General features: G+C 38.7%; 1 protein-coding gene across 1 annotated transcript in view; it reads right to left on the bottom strand.

The window, feature by feature from the left end:
* Nucleotides 1-24,236, bottom strand: part of LOC128688864 (serine-rich adhesin for platelets-like) — a gene marked incomplete at its 3' end in the record, with an annotated part of 127,912 nt that overhangs the window by 14,936 nt on the left and 88,740 nt on the right. The window contains 2 exon segments of the mRNA XM_053776877.2: nt 19,320-19,403; nt 23,491-23,661. Of these exon segments, the coding sequence (XP_053632852.2) occupies nt 19,320-19,403; nt 23,491-23,661 (255 nt within the window).

Here is a 24,236-nt window from a genome sequence, read left to right on the forward strand (position 1 = left end):
TCATCAGCAAAAAGTAACTGTGTCAATTCCCATTTTGAATTTGATTCCCCAAAATTTAATCCCACCCATGGTGACATTACACAACCCTGTCTAAGACCTACTTTTACCGGGAAGTAGTCTCCCTCTCTTCTACACACCCTAACCTGAGCCTCACTATCCTCATAAAAACTCTTTACAGCATTTAATAACTTACCACCTATTCCATATACTTGCAACATCTGCCACATTGCTCCTCTATCCACTCTATCATATGCCTTTTCTAAAACCATAAATGCAATAAAAACTTCCCTACCTTTATCTAAATACTGTTCACATATATGCTTCAATGTAAGCACTTGATCTACACATCCCCTACCCACTCTGAAACCTCCTTGCTCATCCACAATCCTACATTCTGTCTTACCTCTAATTCTTTCAATTATAACCCTACCATACACTTTTCCTGGTATACTCAGTAAACTTATTCCTCAATAATTTTTACAGTCTCTTTTGTCCCCTTTCCCTTTATATGAAGGGACTATACATGCTCTTCGCCAATCCCTAGGTACCTTCCCCTCTTTCATACATTTATTAAACAAAAGTACCAACCACTCCAACACTATATCCCCCCCTGCTTTTAACATTTCTGTCATGATCCCATCAGTTCCAGCTGCTTTACCCCCTTTCATTCTACGTAATGTCTCACGTACCTCCCCCACACTTACATTCTGCTCTTCTTCACTCCTAAAAGAAGGTATACCTCCCTGACCAGTGCATGAAATTACTGCCTCTCTTTCTTCCTCAACATTTAAAAGTTCCTCAAAATATTCTCGCCATCTACCTAATACCTCCCTCTCCCCATCTACTAACTCCCCTACTCTGTTTTTAACTGACAAATCCATACTTTCCCTAGGCTTTCTTAACTTGTTTAACTCACTCCAAAAATTTTTTCTTATTTTCATTAAAATTTCTTGACAGTGCCTCTCCCACTCTATCATCTGCTCTCCTTTTGCACTCTCTCACCACTCTCTTTACCTTTCTTTTACTCTCCATATACTCTGCTCTTCTTATAACACTTCTGCTTTGTAAAACCCTCTCATAAGCTACCTTTTTCTCTTTTATCACACCCTTTACTTCATCATTCCACCAATCACTCCTCTTTCCTCCTGCCCCCACCCTCCTATAACCACAAACTTCTGCCCCACATTCTAATACTGCATTTTTAAAACTATTCCAACCCTCTTCAACCCCCCCCCCCCCCACTACTCATCTTTGCACTAGCCCACCTTTCTGCCAATAGTCTCTTATATCTCACCCGAACTTCCTCCTCCCTTAGTTTATACACTTTCACCTCCCTCTTACTTGTTGTTGCCACCTTCCTCTTTTCCCATCTACCTCTTACTCTAACTGTAGCTACAACTAAATAATGATCCGATATATCAGTTGCCCCTCTATAAACATGTATATCCTGGAGCCTACCCATCAACCTTTTATCCACCAATACATAATCTAACAAACTACTTTCATTACGTGCTACATCATACCTTGTATATTTATTTATCCTCTTTTCATAAAATATGTATTACTTATTACCAAATCTCTTTCTACACATAGCTCAATTAAAGGCTCCCCATTTACATTTACCCCTGGCACCCCAAATTTACCTACTACTCCCTCCATAACATTTTTACCCACTTTAGCATTGAAATCCCCATCCACCATTTCTCTCACACTTGATTCAAAACTCCCCATGCACTCAACATTTCCCAAAATCTCTCTCTCTCCTCTACACTTCTCTCTTCTCCAGGTGCATACACGCTTATTATAACCCACTTTTCACATCCAATCTTTATTTTACTCCACATAATCCTTGAATTAATACATTTATAGTCCCTCTTTTCCTGCCATAGCTTATCCTTCAACATTATTGCTACTCCTTCTTTAGCTCTAACTCTATTTGAAACCTCTGACCTAATCCCATTTATTCCTCTCCATTGAAACTCTCCCACCCCCTTCAGCTTTGTTTCACTTAAAGCCAGGACATCCAGTTTCTTCTCAATCATAACATCCACAATCATTTCTTTCTTATCATTTGCACAACATCCAAGCACATTCAGACTTCCCACTTTGACAATTTTCTTCTTCTTATTCTTTTTAGTAATCTTTACAGGAAAAGGGGTTACTAGCCCATTGTTCCCGGCATTTTAGTTGACTTTTACAACACGCATGACTTACGGAGGAAAGATTCTTATTCCACTTCCCCATGGATATAAAAGGAAAAGTAATAAGACCAAGAACTATTAAGATAAAATCAAAGAAAACTCAGATGAGTGTGTATAAATAAATGTGTACATGTATGTGTAGTGTGACCTAAGTGTGAGTAGAAGTAGCAAGACATACTTGTAATCTTGCATATTTATGAGACAGACAAAAGACATCAGCAATCCTACCATCATGTAAAACAATCACAGGCTTTCGTTTTACACTCACTTGGCAGGACGGTAGTACCTCCCTGGGTGGTTGCTGTCTACCAACCTACTACATAACAAACACTAATTAGAAACAAAAACCAGAACACATTATAGTCATGAGCCTAAAAAAAAAAAAAAATCACGGAGAGGGAGGAAAGCCATACGTCTAGCCATGGCACTTGAAGGTGAGGCGGTAGCTACGCTCAGGTCAAGTAAAGTATTGTGAAGATTAGAGCACTTGAAAATGAAGTGGTAGTTACCAATCAAGCCTCATCCAGTTCTTCATTGAATGACCCACATAAGTTAAGTGCTCCATATAAATAAATATAACTGGGAAAGACAAGCAACTACAGAAACAAAACCAGATCTAAGATTCATGTTAGGAATGTTGCACATAACAGCCAATTCAGGAACACAGCACCTGTGAAGGTTCAAAGAACAAAGAATTTTGGAAGAGTACCAATTAATAAGAAGACAATGATCTATAACATAACAGGAAAAAGCCTTTTTTAATATCAGAGAGGGCAAATTACACAGACATATTTGATAAGATCAAAACAAAGGAGGGAAGCAGTTAGAGTTCATAGTCTTTGGTTAAAAGTTATCTTTATGTACTCTTGACTGACTCCTATACAATAAAAAAATTTTGTCTTGCTGAATATAACAATGTAATATTTTCTTCTACATTAGGGAGTAAAATCATTGGAGTAGCTGGTCCTTTGCTACAACTATTCACAGATGCCATCTTATTGAATAAGCCCTTGTACACAACATTCTTAGCAGAAATTCTGGCTATGGCTTGCTTTCTGTATATGCTTGCCTCCCTTAGTATAATGTCAAATAAACTAACTTCTAACTCCTTCATTTTCATAATCACCTGGAATTTTATAATGGTAAAAAATAGACTGTAATTTCTTCTAGTTTCCATTTCCAATTTATGAGTTTGTCATGAATTGTTCCAGCTACTGTATTTGTGACTTTTATTATTCCCTTTTCCTTGAAACAAAATCTTAAGTGCATATGGCTCTTACATAAATAATACATGGTAAATACAAAAAGCTGAAGGGGGTGGGAGAGTTTCAATGGAGAGGAATAAATGGGATTAGGTCAGAGGTTTCAAATAGAGTTAGAGCTAAAGAAGGAGTAGCAATAATGTTGAAGGATAAGCTATGGCAGGAAAAGAGGGACTACAAATGTATAAATTCAAGGATTATGTGGAGTAAAATAAAGATTGGATGTGAAAAGTGGGTTATAATAAGCGTGTATGCACCTGGAGAAGAGAGAAGTGTAGAGGAGAGAGAGAGATTCTGGGAAATGTTGAGTGAATGCGTGGGGAGTTTTGAATCAAGTGTGAGAGTAATGGTGGTTGGGGATTTCAATGCTAAAGTGGGTAAAAATATTATGGAGGGAGTAGTAGGTAAATTTGGGGTGCCAGGGGTAAATGTAAATGGGGAGCCTTTAATTGAGCTATGTGTAGAAAGAAATTTGGTAATAAGTAATACATATTTTATGAAAAAAGAGGATAAATAAATATACAAGGTATGATGTAGCACGTAATGAAAGTAGTTTGTTAGATTATGTATTGGTGGATAAAAGGTTGATGGGTAGGCTCCAGGATATACATGTTTATAGAGGGGCAACTGATATATCGGATCATTATTTAGTTGTAGCTACAGTTAGAGTAAGAGGTAGATGGGAAAAGAGGAAGGTGGCAACAACAAGTAAGAGGGAGGTGAAAGTGTATAAACTAAGGGAGGAGGAAGTTCGGGCGAGATATAAGCGACTATTGGCAGAAAGGTGGGCTAGTGCAAAGATTAGTAGGGGGGGTAAAGAGGATTAGAATAGTTTTAAAAATGCAATATTAGAATGTGGGGCAGAAGTTTGTGGTTATAGGAGGGTGGGGGCAGGAGGAAAGAGGAGTGATTGGTGGAATGATGAAGTAAAGGGTGTGATAAAAGAGAAAAAGGTAGCTTACGAGAGGTTTTTACAAAGCAGAAGTGTTATAAGAAGAGCAGAGTATATGGAGAGTAAAAGAAAGGTGAAGAGAGTGGTGAGAGAGTGCAAAAGGAGAGCAGATGAAAGAGTGGGAGAGGCACTGTCAAGAAATTTTAATGAAAATAAGAAAAATTTTTGGAGTGAGTTAAAAAAGTTAAGAAAGCCTAGGGAAAGTATGGATTTGTCAGTTAAAAACAGAGTAGGGGAGTTAGTAGATGGGGAGAGGGAGGTATTAGGTAGATGGCGAGAATATTTTGAGGAACTTTTAAATGTTGAGGAAGAAAGGGAGGCGGTAATTTCATGCACTGGCCAGGGAGGTATACCATCTTTTAGGAGTGAAGAAGAGCAGAATGTAAGTGTGGTGGAGGTACGTGAGGCATTACGTAGAATGAAAGGGGGTAAAGCAGCTGGAACTGATGGGATCATGACAGAAATGTTAAAAGCAGGGGGGGATATAGTGTTGGAGTGGTTGGTACTTTTGTTTAATAAATGTATGAAAGAGGGGAAGGTACCTAGGGATTGGCAGAGAGCATGTATAGTCCCTTTATATAAAGGGAAAGGGGACAAAAGAGATTGTAAAAATTATAGAGGAATAAGTTTACTGAGTATACCAGGAAAAGTATACGGTAGGGTTATAATTGAAAGAATTAGAGGTAAGACAGAATATAGGATTGCGGATGAGCAGGGAGGCTTCAGAGTGGGTAGGGGATGTGTAGATCAAGTGTTTACATTGAAGCATATATGTGAACAGTATTTAGATAAAGGTAGGGAAGTTTTTATTGCATTTATGGATTTAGAAAAGGCATATGATAGAGTGGATAGAGGAGCAATGTGGCAGATGTTGCAAGTATATGGAATAGGTGGTAAGTTACTAAATGCTGTAAAGAGCTTTTATGAGGATAGTGAGGCTCAGGTTAGGGTGTGTAGAAGAGAGGGAGAATACTTCCCAGTAAAAGTAGGTCTTAGACAGGGATGTGTAATGTCACCATGGTTGTTTAATATATTTATAGATGGGGTTGTAAAAGAAGTGAATGCTAGGGTGTTCGGGAGAGGGGTGGGATTAAATTATGGGGAATCAAATTCAAAATGGGAACTGACACAGTTACTTTTTGCTGATGATACTGTGCTTATGGGAGATTCTAAAGAAAAATTGCAAAGGTTAGTGGATGAGTTTGAGAATGTGTGTAAAGGTAGAAAGTTGAAAGTGAACATAGAAAAGAGTAAGGTGATGAGGGTATCAAATGATTTAGATAAAGAAAAATTGGATATCAAATTGGGGAGGAGGTGTATGGAAGAAGTGAATGCTTTCAGATATTTGGGAGTTGACGTGTCGGCGGATGGATTTATGCATAATGAGGTTAATCATAGAATTGATGAGGGAAAAAAGGTGAGTGGTGCGTTGAGGTATATGTGGAGTCAAAAAACTTTATCTATGGAGGCAAAGAAGGGAATGTATGAAAGTATAGTAGTACCAACACTCTTATATGGGTGTGAAGCTTGGGTGGTAAATGCAGCAGCGAGGAGACGGTTGGAGGCAGTGGAGATGTCCTGTCTAAGGGCAATGTTTGGTGTAAATATTATGCAGAAAATTCAGAGTGTGGAAATTAGGTGTGGAGTTAATAAAAGCATTAGTCAGAGGGCAGAAGAGGGGTTGTTGAGGTGGTTTGGTCATTTAGAGAGAATGGATCAAAGTAGAATGACATGGAAAGCATATAAATCTATAGGGGAAGGAAGGAGGGGTAGGGGTCGTCCTCGAAAAGGTTGGAAAGAGGGGGTAAAGGAGGTTTTGTGGGCTAGGGGCTTGGACTTCCAGCAAGCGTGCATGAGCGTGTTAGATAGGAGTGAATGGAGACGAATGATACTTGGGACCTGACGATCTGTTGAAGTGTGAGCAGGGTAATATTTAGTGAAGGGATTCAGGGAAACCGGTTATTTTCATATAGTCGGACTTGAGTCCTGGAAATGGGAAGTACAATGCCTGCACTTTAAAGGAGGGGTTTGGGATATTGGCAGTTTGGAGGGATATGTTGTGTATCTTTATATGTGTATGCTTCTAAACTGTTGTATTCTGAGTACCTCTGCAAAAACAGTGATAATGTGTGAGTGTGGTGAAAGTGTTGAATGATGATGAAAGTATTTTCTTTTTGGGGATTTTCTTTCTTTTTTGGGTCACCCTGCTTCGGTGGGAGACGGCCGACTTGTTGAGAAAAAAAAAAAAAAAATTCTTCCTTTTCTTTATAGTAGGCTATATGGGAAAAGGGGTTACTAGCCCATTGTTCCCAGCATTTTAGTTGACTTTTACAACACGCATGGCTTACGGAGGAAAGATTATTATTCCACTTTCCCATTGATATGACAGGAAAAGCAATAAGAAAAAGAACTATTAAGATAAAATTAAAGAAAACTCAGATGAGTGTGCATACATAAATATGTATATGTATGTGTAGCGTGACCTAAGTGTAAGTAGAAGTAGCAAGACGTACCTGAAATCTTGCATGTTTATGAGACAGAAAAAAGACACCCACAATCCTACCATCATGTAAAACAAATACATGTACAGGTTTCCTTTTTACACTCACTTGTTAGGACAGTAGTACCTCTCTGAATGGTTGCTGTCTACCAACCTACTACCTTCTTCAGTTTGGAGGGGTATGTTATATATCTTTGTATATGCTTCTAAACTGTTGTATCTGGGCACCTCTGCAAAGATAGTAATTGTGTGAGAGTGAGGCGAAAGTGTTGAATGATGATGAAAGTATTTTCTTTTTGGGCATTTTCTTTCTCTTTGGGTCACCCTGACTCAGTGGGAGATGGCTGGCTATTGAAAAAAAAAAAATTCCTAGGTAGTAGGTTCGTAGACAGCAACCGCCCAGGAAGGTACAACTGTCCTGCCGAGTGTAAAATGGAAATCTGTAATTATTTTACATGATGGTAGGATTGCTGTGTCATTTTCTGTCTCTTGCTACTTCTACTTACACTTAAATCACACTACACATGCATGTACAAGCATATACAGCCTTTCCTCACTTAGCGACATACTCGTTTACCAACAACTCAGACTTACGATGGGCTCTCTGACCAATATGCATACCTAAATAATGTATGTTACAGTTGATTTTCTCTATTCTGTTTATTACAACACACTACACTACTGTATAAACATTTAAAAATATACTAAAAATGTTATAAATGGTGCAAAGGTGACATTAACCCCTTGACTGTCGAAACCTCTAATCCTGAAGTGTCTCCTGGTGTCAAAAAAAAAAAAAAAAAAAAAAAAAAAAATCTTATGAAAATGTTAAGATTATTTTTCCGATTGTTTTAGTCCAAAAAAAATTTTCTTTTTGCCATCAGTACTTACCGAGATATGGAGGCGTGAAGTTGGCAGAAAATGAGCAGTGTATAGCAACAACGGCGACTGCTGCTCACCTGGTAAAGTTTGGTTTACTTGTATTCACAGGTTTCTTGTTTTTTTCACTATTTTATTTTTTCACATAACTTATGTGGCCTGTGAGACCAAAGTATGGTGCAATGTTCATATATACATTCGTTGAATGTAACACAATTATAGCAAAAACACAAGTATCATCATATTGTTTACAAAACTTGTTTACACAAACAATATAAAAATTTTTTTATTACAATTGTTCTATAATATATATACATATGTACAATCACTGGACACTTTTCTAGAACTGCTGCAGCTTGTGGAATTCTTTGAAACATGGGTGTGTGCACAATGGTGTTTTACACTCCTCACACATAAAACAAGTGCCTCTGTGTTTCTGTGGTCATTTTGTGGTATGTGCACAGACATAACACCTCTTCTGAGCATTTTTCTTGAAAGCAGTAGCAGGCAGTGGTATGGGGTAGTGATCACCAGGCCTCAGACGAGAGAGCATGAGTTGATAATTTTGTGGGCGCTGGTCTATTGCAAGTGTTGTTCCTTGGTACTTGAATATTATTTGTTTGATAACTGACAAACAAAATTCACCATATTTGGGTTTGTTGTTGGTCTTCAACTTGTACATATTATAAGCATTCAGCATGGAAATGTCAAGAAGATGGAAAAAGAGTTTTATGTACCACTTATAACTCTTGCGAACACAATCAGCAAACCCAATCTATATGTCACATTTGTTCACTAACCGCATATTGAGGTTGTAATCCATCACAGCTGCAGGTTTTACAATGGGTTCATTGGTCTCTATTCTGTTTGCCACTGTCTACCATTTCGCGTTGGTGAACTGATGTCAACAGTACGACATCACATTTGTCATGCCACCGAAATGCCATGATGTCATTGGCAGCAAGCACCTGAACATCACCTCTACGAGTGCCAGTGTCGAACCTGAGCATATGTTTATGATTTCCACGCACTGTGCCACACACAACTGTCATGTTCACTCACAAGAAATCACTGAGTAAAGGGCTTGTGTACCAGTTGTCAGTACATAAAATATGCCCGTTACCAAGATATGGTTCCATCATTGTTCTAACCACATCACCAGAGATACCCAGTAACTTCGTGGTATCTTGCAATGTTTTACTGCCAGTGTACACAATTATATCCAAAACCAGACCACTTCTGCAATCACACATAACAAATAACTTTATACCAAAGCGTTTCCTCTTGCTTGGTATATACTGCTTGAATGAGAGTCTGCCGTTGAACAAAATCAAAGACTCATCAACAACAAGCTTCCTGAAGAGATAAAAATACATACTGCACTTTTGTTTCAGGTACATAAACACATTTCTGATCTTATATAACCTGTTGCTTCTGTCAGGCCTGGTTCTGTCTGAAAAGTGTAGCATATGTAACAGTAGCACAAATCTATTCACTGGTATAATGTCACCAAAAGCTGGGGTTGAAATCAGGCAAACTGTCGACAAGTATGTGTTGACATTGTGTTTATACACATGTGGCATAAGCATTATTGTGGCAAAGAAGAGATACATCTCTACCACAGTTGTGTCCTTCCACTGGTGTAGGCGTGATCTTGGTGAAAGAATTGTTTGCCATGGAGTACTCAAAGTACGTATTGCTTTCCCTGACAATAATGTCCATCAGGGGTTCACTGAAGAATAACTGAGAGCATTCCAGTTCAGTAGCATTGTTCCCAAGTGTATATGATGGCCATATTCCACTTTGTGTTTCATCAAAGTCGTGTGGATTGGGAAAAAAATTGTCACCTTACTGCCAATCCCAAATGCAGTCTGCTGGTGTATTCTGGATATTGAAAGGTGGTTGTGGTTGTGGTTGTGCAGGTTGTGGTTGTGGATGTTGTGGGAGTGTGGGGTTGGTTGAGGATGGTTGTGGTTGTGCTGAGTTAGCAGCACTGGTAGTAGCTTGGCCCGCTGCTGGTGCAACCACCACTATCACCACCACCATCTGCTGCCTCACTCACATCATTCATACCCATTGTAACAATATTGTCATCTTCACTATCAGTTCATGGTGTAAGGCCACAGGATGTACTCCGAGATTTATTCCTTCCCCTTGGAAATACATATGACACACTACCAGAACGCATGTTATGCCGTATATACTGCCGCTTCACTGGAGAATATTCACCCTCACTGTCGCAACTAGAACTGCTTTCAATAGCTTTGAAATCACTATCACTATCACTTTCACTGCTCACATCTGAGTCTTGTACACAGGCAAATTGTTTCCTCTTTCATCCTGGTACAGATGAACTTGAATGAGACGGCCCAGCACCAGATGTGGATGGTTGTGGGTCTGGATTTTCATCACTAATTACGTTATCCTGGGCACTGCTTTCGGTCACACCCACTCCAAAACCATGAAATTCACTTTCACTGGCACTTCCATCACTGTTAGAGCCATCACTTGGGAACAAAAGACCTCCAATCTGCTGAGGAGTGAGGTACTTCTTACCGCGAGGAATGGTGAAAATGGACTACCAAGATGGCGTTCCCATAATGCACCACCGAGTCCCCGATTTTTTTTCACGGTGTACACCCACCACTCAGACCCGTTCTCTCTCATGTAGGCCTACCAGCTTTCTCCCACTTGATTTGAAGCTGCTCGAATTTGTGTGTATAAATACGTCAAACATGGTGGCTTGTAAGATGTATATATACAACCGAAAGTCAAAGGGTTACAGCAATATCAAAGATGGCGAACACAAACCCACTACCATTATGGTATGCTCCTTGCTTAGTGACGAATTCGTTTACCGACGTGGTCTTAGGAATACAACTCCATCGTTAAGTGAGGAGAGGCTGTAAATACACAACCCTCTGGGTTTTCTTCCATTTTCTTACTAGTTCTTGTTCTTCTTTATTTCTTCTTATATCCATGGGAAAGTGAAACACAATTCTTTCTCCATAAGCCATGCGTGTCGTAAGCGGTGACTAAAATGCTGGGAGCAAGAGGCTAGTAACCCCTTCTTCCATATACATTACTAAAGTTAAAAAGAGAAACTTTGTTTTTCTTTCTGGGCCACCCTGCCTTGATGGGATACAGCTGGTTTGTTTAAAGAAGAAACACCAACTAACCCATTAAAAAAAAAAAAAACTCAGTGGCAAAATATATACAGTGGACCCTCTATTATCAGCTCTTCCAAATATCGGCCAATTCGGTTATTGCCCGTTTTTTGCTCGAAATTTTATCCCGGTTATTGGTCTTATTAGACGCGTCCACCCATAGCAAAGTACAAAAGTGAAGGACGAAGAGAGAGGGGAGAATGTGCCTTCTTCAGTGATTCAGTGATTCTACGATATGTCGATAAAGGCTATAGTGCCAGCAAGCAATAAAGTGTAGTAAGTAAGTTAAGTGATTAAGCGATAGAAAAAGGACACGAAACTGATTCCTCCAATGTTGTTGGAGGTACATAGAGCCACTGACAATATGCACCACCCTGCCTATCTTCCACTACCCTAAACCAATGCCAGCATCTCCTCCAAGGTACAGTAAGAGTAAATATTTCTTATTTATAAAGCGTAAATATTTTTTTTTTTTTTTTTTTTAACAAGTCGGCTGTCTCCCACCGAGGCAGGGTGACCCAACAAGAAAGAAAATCCCCAAAAAGAAAATACTTTCATCATTCAACTCTTTCACCTCACTCACACATAATCACTGTTTTTGCAGAGGTGCTAAGAACACAACAGCTTAGAAGAATATACATATATAGATACACAACATATCCCTCCAAAACTGCCAATATCCCGAACCCCTCCTTTAGAGTGAAGGCATTGTACTTCCCATTTCCAGGACTCAAGATGGGCTATATAAAAATAACCGGTTCCCCTGAATCCCTTCACTAAATATTACCCTGCTCACACTCCAACAGATCGTCAGGTCTCAAATACCATTCGTCTCCATTCACTCCTATCAAACACGCTCATGCACGCCTGCTGGAAGTCCAAGCCCATCGCCCACAAAACCTCCCTTACCCCTTCCTTCCAACCTTTTCGAGGACGACCCCTACCCCAACTTCCTTTCCCGACAGATTTAGATGCTCTCCACGTCATTCTACTTTGATCCATTCTCTCTAAATGACCAAACCACCTCAACAACCCCTCTTCAGCCCTCTGACTAATACTTTTATTAACTCCACACCTTCTCCTAATTTCCACACTCAGAATTTTCTGCTTAATATTTACACCACACATTGCCCTTAGACAGGACATCTCCACTGCCTCCAACCACCACCTCGCTGCTGCATTCACAACCCAAGCTTCACACCCATATAAGTGTGTTGGTACTACTGTACTTTCATACATTCCCTTCTTTGCCTCCATAGATAATGTTTTTTGTCTCCACATATACTTCAACACACCACTCACCTTTTTTCCCTCATCAATTCTATGATTAACCTCATCCTTCATAAATCCAGCCACTGACACGTCAACTCCCAAATATCTGAAAACATTCACTTCTTACAAACTCCTCCTCTCCAATTTGATATCCAATTTTTCTTTATCTAAATCATTTGATACCCTCATCACCTTACTCTTTTCTATGTTCACTTTCAACTTTCTACCTTTACACACATTCCCAAACTCGTCCGCTAACCTTTGCAATTTTTCTTTAGAATCTCTCATGAGCACAGTATCATCAGCAAAAAGCAACTGTGTCAATTCCCATTTCCTATTTGATTCCCCATAATTTAATCCCACCCCTTTCCCGAACACCCTAGCATTTACTTCTTTTACAATCCCATCTATAAATATATTAAACAACCATGGTGACATTACACATTCCTGTCTAAGACCTACTTTTACCGGGAAGTAGTCTCCCTCTCTTCTACACACCCTAACCTGAGCCACACTATCCTCATAAAAACTTTTTACAGCATTTAGTTACTTACCACCTATTCCACATACAGTGGAACCTCAAAAATCGAACTGCTCCCAACTCAACCAATTATGTAAGTGTATTTTTGTAAGTGCTTTTATAAGTGTATTTTTGAGGGTTTGAAATAGACTAATCTAATTTACATTATTCCTGATGGGAATAAATTCATTCGGTAACGGCACTTGGACAGCCTTCTGGGCTGAAGAAAGTTCGATATTTGAGGTTCCACTGTACTTGCAACATCTGCCGCATTGCTCCCCTATCCACTCTATCATATGCCTTTTCTAAATCCATAAATGCAATAAAAACTTCCCTACCTTCATCTAAATACTGTTCACATATATCCTTCCATGTAAACACTTGATCTACACATCCCCTACCCACTCTAAAACAACCTTGCTCATCCGCAATCCTACATTCTGTCTTGCCTCTAATTATTTCAATTAAAACCCTACTGTACACTTTTCCTGGTATACTCAGTAAACTTATTCCTCTATAATTTTTACAATCTCTCTTGTCCCCCTTCCCTTTATATAAAGGGACTATACATGCTCTCCACCAATCCGTAGGTACCTTCCCTCTTTCATACATTTATTAAACAAAAATATCAACCACTCCAACACTATATCCCCCACTGCTTTTAACATTTCTGTCATGATCCCATCAGTTCCAGCTGCATTACCCCCTTTCATTCTACGTAATGCCTCACGCACCTCCCCCACACTCACATCCTGTTTTTCTTCACTCCTAAAAGATGGTATACCTCCCTGGCCAGTGCATGAAATTACCGCCTCCCTTTCTTCATTGACATTTAAAAGTTCCTCAAAATATTCTCGCCATCTACCCAAAACCTCCATCTCCCCATCTACTAACTCCCCTAATCTGTTTTCAACTGACATATCCAAATGTTCCCTAGGCTTTCTTAACTTGTTTAACTCCAAATTTTTTTCTTATTTTCATTAAAATTTCTTGACAGTGCCTCTCCCACTCTATCATCTGCTCTCCTTTTGCACTCTCTCACCACTCTCTTCACCTTTCTTTTACTCTCCATATACTCTACTCTTCTTATAACACTTCTGCTTTGTAAAAACCTCTCATAAGCTAACTTTTTCTCTTTTATCATGCCCTTTACTTCATCATTCCAACAATCACTCAACTTTTCTTATGCACCCACCCTCCTATAACCACAAACTTCTGCTCCACATTCTAATACTGCATTTTTAAAACTATTCCAACCCTCTTCAACCTCCCCACTACTCATACTTGCATCAGTCCACCTTTCTGCCAATAGTTGCTTATATCTCACCCGAACTTCCTCCTCCCTTAGTTTATACACTTTCACCTCCCTCTTACTTGTTGTTGCCATTTTCCTCTTTTCCCATCTACCTCTTACTCTAATTGTAGCTACAACTAAATAATGATCCAATATGTCAGTTGCCCCTCTATAAACGTATACATCCTGGAGCCTACCCATCAACCTTTTATCCGCCAATACATAATCTAACAAACTACTCTCATTATGAGCTATATTATACCTAGTATATTTATCCTCTTCTTCATAAAATATGTATTACTTATTACCAAACCTCTTTCTACACATAGCTCAATTAAAGGCTCCCTATTTTCATTTACCCCTGGCACCCCAAATTTACCTACTACTCCATCCACAACATTTTGCCCAGTTTAGCATTGAAATCCCCAACCACCATTACTCTCACACTTGGTTCAAAACTCCCCAAGCATTCACTCAACATTTCCTAAAATCTCTCTCTCTCTCCTCTTCACTTTTCTCTTCTCCAGGTGCATATACGCTTACTATAAACCACTTTTCACATCCAACCTTTATTTTACTCCATATAATCCTTGAATTAATACATTTATAGTCCCTCTTTTCCTGCCATAACTTATCCTTCAACATTATTGCTACTCCTACTTTAGCTCTAACTCTATTTGAAACCCCTGACCTAATCCCATTTATTCGTCTCCACTGAAACTCCCCTACCAACTTCAGCTTTGTTTCACTTAAAGCCAGGACATCCAGCTTCTTCTCATTCATAACATCCACAATCATCTCTTTCTTATCATATGCACAACATCCACGCACATTCAGACCTCCCACTTTGACAGTTTTCTTCTTCTTATTGTTTTTAATAATTATTACAGGAAAAGGGGTTACTAGCCCATTGTTCCCGGCATTTTAGTTGACTTTTAGGAGAAACTTTTAGAGAGGGTGTGGTAGGTAAGTTTGGGGTGCCAGGTGTAAATGATAATGGGAGCCCTTTGATTGAACTTTGTATAGAAAGGGGTTTAGTTATAGGTAATACATATTTTGAGAAAAAGAGGATAAATAAGTATACAAGATATGATGTAGGGCGAAATGACAGTAGTTTGTTGGATTATGTATTGGTAGATAAAAGACTGTTGAGTAGACTTCAGGATGTACATGTTTATAGAGGGGCCACAGATATATCAGATCACTTTCTAGTTGTAGCTACACTGAGAGTAAAAGGTAGATGGGATACAAGGAGAATAGAAGTATCAGGGAAGAGAGAGGTGAAGGTTTATAAACTAAAAGAGGAGGCAGTTAGGGTAAGATATAAACAGCTATTGGAGGATAGATGGGCTAATGAGAGCATAGGCAATGGGGTCGAAGAGGTATGGGGTAGGTTTAAAAATGTAGTGTTAGAGTGTTCAGCAGAAGTTTGTGGTTACAGGAAAGTGGGTGCAGGAGGGAAGAGGAGCGATTGGTGGAATGATGATGTAAAGAGAGTAGTAAGGGAGAAAAAGTTAGCATATGAGAAGTTTTTACAAAGTAGAAGTGATGCAAGGAGGGAAGAGTATATGGAGAAAAAGAGAGAGGTTAAGAGAGTGGTGAAGCAATGTAAAAAGAGAGCAAATGAGAGAGTGGGTGAGATGTTATCAACAAATTTTGTTGAAAATAAGAAAAAGTTTTGGAGTGAGATTAACAAGTTAAGAAAGCCTAGAGAACAAATGGATTTGTCAGTTAAAAATAGGAGAGGAGAGTTATTAAATAGAGAGTTAGAGGTATTGGGAAGATGGAGGGAATATTTTGAGGAATTGTTAAATGTTGATGAAGATAGGGAAGCTGTGATTTCGTGTATAGGACAAGGAGGAATAACATCTTGTAGGAGTGAGGAAGAGCCAGTTGTGAGTGTGGGGGAAGTTCGTGAGGCAGTAGGTAAAATGAAAGGGGGTAAGGCAGCCGGGATTGATGGGATAAAGATAGGAATGTTAAAAGCAGGTGGGGATATAGTTTTGGAGTGGTTGGTGCAATTATTTAATAAATGTATGGAAGAGGGTAAGGTACCTAGGGATTGGCAGAGAGCATGCATAGTTCCTTTGTATAAAGGCAAAGGGGATAAAAGAGAGTGCAAAAATTATAGGGGGATAAGTCTGCCGAGTATACCTGGTAAAGTGTATGGTAGAGTTATTATTGAAAGAATTAAAAGTAAGACGGAGAATAGGATAGCAGATGAACAAGGAGGCTTTACGAAAGGTAGGGGGTGTGTGGACCAGGTGTTTACAGTGAAACATATAAGTGAACAGTATTTAGATAAGGCTAAAGAGGTCTTTGTGGCATTTATGGATTTGGAAAAGGCGTATGACAGGGTGGATAGGGGGGCAATGTGGCAGATGTTGCAAGTGTATGGTGTAGGAGGTAGGTTACTGAAAGCAGTGAAGAGTTTTTACGAGGATAGTGAGGCTCAAGTTAGAGTATGTAGGAAAGAGGGAAATTTTTTCCCAGTAAAAGTAGGCCTTAGACAAGGATGTGTGATGTCACCGTGGTTGTTTAATATATTTATAGATGGGGTTGTAAGAGAAGTAAATGCGAGGGTCTTGGCAAGAGGTGTGGAGTTAAAAGATAAAGAATCACACACAAAGTGGGAGTTGTCACAGCTAATCTTTGCTGATGACACTGTGCTCTTGGGAGATTCTGAAGAGAAGTTGCAGAGATTGGTGGATGAATTTGGTAGGGTGTGCAAAAGAAGAAAATTAAAGGTGAATACAGGAAAGAGTAAGGTTATGAGGATAACAAAAAGATTAGGTGATGAAAGATTGAATATCAGATTGGAGGGAGAGAGTATGGAGGAGGTGAATGTATTCAGATATTTGGGAGTGGACGTGTCAGCGGATGGGTCTATGAAAGATGAGGTGAATCATAGAATTGATGAGGGGAAAAGAGTGAGTGGTGCACTTAGGAGTCTGTGGAGACAAAGAACTTTGTCCTTGGAGGCAAAGAGGGGAATGTATGAGAGTATAGTTTTACCAACGCTCTTATATGGGTGTGAAGCATGGGTGATGAATGTTGCAGCGAGGAGAAGGCTGGAGGCAGTGGAGATGTCGTGTCTGAGAGCAATGTGTGGTGTGAATATAATGCAGAGAATTCGTAGTTTGGAAGTTAGGAGGAGGTGCGGGATTACCAAAACTGTTGTCCAGAGGGCTGAGGAAGGGTTGTTGAGGTGGTTTGGACATGTAGAGAGAATGGAGCGAAACAGAATGACTTCAAGAGTGTATCAGTCTGTAGTGGAAGGAAGGCGGGGTAGGGGTCGGCCTAGGAAAGGTTGGAGAGAGGGGGTAAAGGAGGTTTTGTGTGCAAGGGGCTTGGACTTCCAGGAGGCATGCGTGAGCGTGTTTGATAGGAGTGAATGGAGACAAATGGTTTTTAATACTTGACGTGCTGTTGGAGTGTGAGCAAAGTAACATTTATGAAGGGGTTCAGGGAAACCGGCAGGCCGGACTTGAGTCCTGGAGATGGGAAGTACAGTGCCTGCACTCTGAAGGAGGGGTGTTAATGTTGCAGTTTAAAAACTGTAGTGTAAAGCACCCTTCTGGCAAGACAGTGATGGAGTGAATGATGGTGAAAGTTTTTCTTTTTTGGGCCACCCTGCCTTGGTGGGAATCGGCCAGTGTGATAATAATAAAAAATAATTTTACAACACGCATGGCTTACGGAGGAAAGATTCTTATTCCACTTCCCCATGGACATAAAAGGAAAAGTAATAAGACCAAGAACTATTAAGATAAAATCAAAGAAAACTCAGATGAGTGTGTATAAATAAACATGTACATGTATGTGTAGTGTGACCAAAGTGTAAGTGGAAGTAGTAAGATGTACCTGTAATCTTGCATATTTATGAGACAGACAAAAGGTCCATCAATCCTACCATTATGTAAAACAATTACAGGCTTTCGTTTCACACTCACTTGGCAGGACGGTAGTACCTCCCTGGGTGGTTGCTGTCTACCAACCTATTTATAGAGTGTAAATATTTCTTATTTATATATTAGTGTAAATATTTCTTATTTATAAATTACGTACATTGTTTCAGTGTGAATAGTGGTAGTAGCAGAGTCGCCACCACCACCACTATATGTACGGCTTATGCTGCCAGTGGCCCTTATAAACCCAAGACCACCACCAGTCCTCACATATATAATGACATATGTTATTCATTCTAGAGTATATATCATGTTTCTATGTTATTAATATTGTTTATTACGTCATATCAGATGAATTGTAATGGATAAATAATCAGTGGAGTTGATAATAGCGTCATATTTAAGCATTTTGTCCTGTCTCCAAACAATAAACTCGCCTCCTCTCTCTGCTCCTCGCCGTTTTGCATACGCCAACAAGATTCTTCAATAGAGGTAAAATTTACTTAAATGTTCATTTATCCATTTCATTAGTCATCTTATTTAGTTATCATTGTTTTGTGTATGTAAAACTATATTAATCTTTAGAAAAATGTATTTTTTTATATTTTTGGGTGTCTGAAACGGATTAATTGGATTTACATTAAGTTTTATGGGAAATATTATTTCGGTTTTCAGCCATTTCGGTTTTAGGCCAACCTTCTGGAACGGATTACGGCTGATAACTGAGGGTCCACTGTATCATTAACCCTTAAACTGTCCAAGCAGATCTATGCTCACATGTGTAGTGCTCCAAAAGTAGATCTACTTTTTTTTTTACATATATTCAAATACAACAACAACAAAAAAAAAGTAGATAAAAGTTTTTTACATGTTTTCAAATGTAAAAAAAAAAAAAAGATGATTACTTTTTTTACATACTTTCAAATGTTGAAAAAACGTATATATACGTTTGGACCGTTTATGGGTTAATCCACTGGCACTTAAGTCTCAAGACAGACAGTCAAACTGTTAGATCCTAAGAGCAGGTAAAGATAAACTCACTATTAATCAAGAATTACCCACAAAACAACACACAGCAGTATTTCTAAAAGAGCTGCAGTTAAAGTCTAAGTTCAACACGCATGTTTTACTTTCAGTTGCATGAATTCAATGACCATATAAATTAGATTTTACGGAGAATGTTGATGTGTGTCATGTCCTGAGACTAAAGCTCCCACATACATTGCATATCAAGCACACAAACTGCTGTGTGTTTTATGCCATGCCACTAACAAAATAATTACACAAAACTAAGCATCATAAATGACAAAAGACATCAGCCATAAACGATAATTACAAAGAAATAAGCCAAGATATGAAACTACCTTTGGGATGTGTTCTATTTCAATGGCAGTATCCAAGTCTTCACATCTCTGAAGAGAGACTGGCACATCTCTCTGAATGGAATGCTGGAAGAAACCAATTGAAATGCTGAAGATAGTCTAGATTCAGCCCCATAAACATAAGTGAGTATAGCACCGCTGAACATAATAATGTATCAAGATAAAGCATTACCATACCCATTGCACAAGCTAGATCCTGGCATACATGAACACACATTTCATCAATCTCTCAATCATCGCAGGGAAAGCATTCCTGAAAACAGAGTAAAGAGTGATTTTACAAAGAATGAGACCAATATAACCTGGCAGTATAGGAAAATATCTTAACCTCTTCTTGGCCCCCTCCTCAAAATATAGTTCTTTCCACTCTAACATTTTCTTATATAAAATTACAGCTTAACAGTCAAATATAAGGAAACCATAAAATAAAGAGGAAACCAACTTCTAGATGGGGTGGTACTGTACAGTATTAAAGTACTGGTAGCTGTAATGAGGTCACATTACTATTATTATTATAATCATGGGGAAGCACTAAACCCGTAGGATTATACAGCGCATGTGGGGGGGGGGGGGGTGGAAGGTATTCAGACTCAATTCAGGGACTCGGAGCATGGATCCAATTCCCTAAATTAAGAGCCCCTCACCAGCATCAAGGAATGTCCCTTGAGGGGACTGAGGTCACATAAACCACAAAGCTTCATCAGTGTGAAAAAAAAGGTCTACTAACCAAATGTTTTTTCTTACATAAGATTATCTCATCACTCGAACATAAGGAAAACAACAAAGTGGAAAGAACAAAGAGGCTCTGGTGGCCTGGTGGCTAAAGCTCTCACTTCACATGGCGAGGGTCTGGGTTCGATTCCCATCCAGGGTAGAAACATTGGGAGTGTTTCTTTACACCTGTTGTCTGTGTTCACCCATCAGTAAATGGGTACCTGGGTGTTAGTCGACTAGTGTGGGTCGGATCCTGGGACACTGACCTAATTTGCCCGAAATGCTCAGCATAACAAGGGGCTTTCTATATAGTAATATGTCACTAATGTCAGCTAGGCCTGTATACCATGTACATGTACTTGTAGTAAATGAAGATATTATTATATCATTATTATTATTATTATTAATACCGTGACTGGAACAATACATAAATAACCCAAATATAGAGAAAGGAGCTTACTACAACCTTTCAGTCTGACCATTTACAAAGTCACACTGGTAGTGTGACTTTGTAAATGGTCCAAGTCAGATGGAAACGTCATCTTAAGCTCCTCTCTTTATGTGAGGGTTATTTGTGTACAAAGTGGAAACCAACTTACAGTTGAAACTGATGTCTTGGCATCACTATACTGGCATCTAGCATAATGCACTGCAAGAAAGGGAGGGATAGGGAGGGAGGGTGAAAGAGAGAGAGAGGACAGGAAAGGAGGGAGAGGGAAGAGGAGAGAGAGGAGGGAGAGGGAACAGGAGAGGGGGAGGGAGGGAAAGGGAAGAGGAGAATGGGAGGGATGGAGGAAGGGAAGGAGAGATTGCAGGAGAGGGAAGGGGGGAGTGGGAGGAATAGAGGGAGGGAGAGAAAGAGGGGGGAAAAGTTAATATAAACAAAAAAAATTCACTAACTCTTAAACCAGGATTCTCTAACCTTTAACTTGTGCACCCCCGAACCAAATTTCTGTAGTAGTAGTCATAGTAGTAGTAGTCCTAGTAGTAGTAGTAGTAGTCATAGTAGTAGTAGTAGTAGTCATAGTAGTAGTATAGTAGTAGTAGTCATAGTAGTAGTATAGTAGTAGTCGTAGTAGAAGTCATAGTAGTAGTACTAGTAGTCGTAGTAGTCGTAGTAGTAGTAGTAGTAGTAGTAGTAGTAGTAGTCGTAGTAGTAGTCGTAGTAGTAGTCATAGTAGTAGTCGTAGTAGTAGTAGTAGTCATAGTAGTAGTCATAGTAGTAGTCATAGTAGTAGTCATAGTAGTAGTAGTCGTCGTCGTAGTAGTAGTAATAGTAGTAGTAATAGTAGTAGTAGTAATAGTAGTAATAGTAGTAGTAGTAATAGTAGTAGTAGTCGTAGTCGTAGTAATAGTAGTAGTAGTAGTCATAGTAATAGTAGTCATAGTCATAGTAGTAGTAGTCATAGTAGTAGTCATAGTAGTAGTCATAGTAGTAGTCATGGTAGTAGTCATGGTAGTAGTCATAGTAGTAGTCATAGTAGTAGTAGTCGTAGTCAAGGCAGTAGTAGTAGTCATAGTAGTAGTAGTAGTAGTCGTAGTCATAGTAGTAGTAGTCGTAGTCATAGTAGTAGTAGTCGTAGTCATAGTAGTAGTAGTCGTAGTCATAGTAGTAGTAGTAGTCGTAGTAGTAGTCATAGTAGTAGTCATAGTAGTAGTCATAGTAGTAGTCATAGTAGTAGTCATAGTTGTAGTCATAGTTGTAGTCATAGTTGTAGTCGTAGTTGTAGTTGTTGTAGTAGTAGTCGTAGTGGTCGTGGTAGTCGTAGTAGTCAAAGTAGTCATAGTCGTAGTAGTAGTACTAGTAGTTGTTAAACAAGACTTCTGCTTTGGCATTTTACTCATAAGCTATCTAAGTAAACAGAAGCCTACTTGGTACAGCATGAGCTTGGTTGATTATTTATTGTCCTTGATTCATAAGAGTATATTTCATAACTTATTGACATGTAATGTTCAAGCAGAATTAATAAAATATTAGTTTACCAATGAAAATTATAAACTACTATTGTATTCTAGGGAGTGTTCATGCATTCCCTGCTGAGATTTCATGCACCCCCAGTTGGACAATCTTGCCTTAAACTGTTTATCAGGCTGATTCATGCTCTATGGGGAACCATTTTTGCAGCGTATCAATTACTTGCTTTTCATGGGCTTCATTTCAACAAAACATGATGTCATTTGTCTGATGAAAAAATTAGCTCTTATGAGGCAAATTTATATTAAACAGAGAGAAGGAATTTACACATTTGTCATGCCTCATCATGCAAACCAGTGATGACATGCTGACCAAATACAAACTACAAGTACCAGTAACTTAATACAGTACATATATGTAGCTCTTATTTATTCATTTTTAATAAATGATAACTATGAGAAGCCTGAAGAAACAGAATTAAATGGAAAAAAGCATCCCAGATGATAACAAATCTCTCAATTTATAAAGTTAAACAGTGAAATTCTTAACCCTTAAATGGTCCAAATGTATATATACATTTTTTCAACATCTTAAAGTATGTAAAAAAATGTAGATCTTCTTTTTTGTTTTACATTTGAAAACGTGTAAAAAAAACTTTTATCTACATTTTTTTTTTAATATTTGAAAATATGTAAAAAAAAGTAGATCTACTTTTGTAGCACTACGAATTTGAACGTCAATCTCTTTGGACCGTTTAAGGGTTAAAGATGGAAGAGTGTAAATCAATAATTCAGTATACTTATCACTTTTGTACATTTAGCATTCAGTTTTAAACCCCCATCACAAACTGTTTCTTGGGGACTAGAAAAACCATCCAACATGCTACGCACTGGGCTATGCCACCCCAAAAGAGTTTTCACCACTGCTGTTTACTTTAACTATGAAATATACATTGATCACAAACTGCAATTCAACTACGTTTTACAGATAGCAACCTACAGCACTCAAACTTAGTGGCAGTGACTAGCACTTGTTCCCCTTGGTCTTCTATAAGTTATTTAGTGCAATAAATACTTGTAACATTTCAAAGCATTTCTTAGAGATTAACACTGTTGATTGTAAAAACATAGTCAGACAGTACTAGCTGGTGATCAGTGCAAATTTCACAGCTACGATAGGGAGCAAGTTTGAGAGCAATCTTTGGAGGTGGAATGGCCTGGTGCATAGTATGTAGAGCTGCCATTTGACAGACTGGTGTTTGTGTACCTGAGGAACACTTTGAAATGCTTATAGCTATGTATAATTAGATAGAAGGGATCACAATGCCATATCGGCAAGCATAGCCATAATTCTTCTGCCTTCATTAGCACTTCTCACAAATATAATGTGAGCTTATACAGAGTATAGACTTTCCTAAAAATTTAATACATCCCTGAGAATTAGGCAAAAATTATCCTTTAAAAAGGTATTCTTTTGATTGAATATTTCTATTATGCACTCTCAACTTGAAGTGAATGTACTTACCCAACTTTCCTCCATTGCCTCAGAGCAGGTAGTGTCTAAATCAAAAGAGTCTTGCTGGGAGGGTGAGGGTAGGGAGGAGCACATACTGGTCATGGATACAGTCAGAGAGTTCATGCTTGTACCTGATGAACTCCCAACACTTCCATCACCTTGTATCCAACCTGGGACATCCTGCTTATGCCAGGTCGAATTAATATAATGCACACACTACACTAAAGAATATATTTAATTTTATTGATACATGAAGCATTCTTAAAAATAATGTGTAATTCTTGCTTAATGACAGCTGATTCGATATGGATTAAACTGCTTTACACCCATTATTGTTTAACATTTTTAACCATGGTAAATATGATTTAAACTTTGCAAACCCAATTATGTAGAATGGCTTTATTTTTGGGGGGAAATTAGTAAAGCCTATGTGAAAATACAGAACTCTAATAAGAATGCTTTAGTAACTATGTTTCTTACATTTAACCAGCTGTTGAGAAATACTACACTGACAACATTATTCACTAGGCACTGCTGCTCCTGGATAATCCCATACGCTATCCACTTATTTTCTATGACTTTTCTACGTAACAAAGTTGTGTTTCCCAAGGACATAATACAATAGCCTAGATTCAACCAAGTCACAGCTCCATTATGGTTTGTTACTGAAGGACCTCTGCTTAAGTCAAAGCACTGTTAGTGATAGTAAATCAAGAATTAGAAATTTCTGGAGAAGCTATAACAACATGGATACC

Source organism: Cherax quadricarinatus, chromosome 16, assembly GCF_038502225.1.
Source record: "Cherax quadricarinatus isolate ZL_2023a chromosome 16, ASM3850222v1, whole genome shotgun sequence".
In the NCBI taxonomy this organism is placed as follows: Eukaryota; Metazoa; Arthropoda; class Malacostraca; order Decapoda; family Parastacidae; genus Cherax; species Cherax quadricarinatus.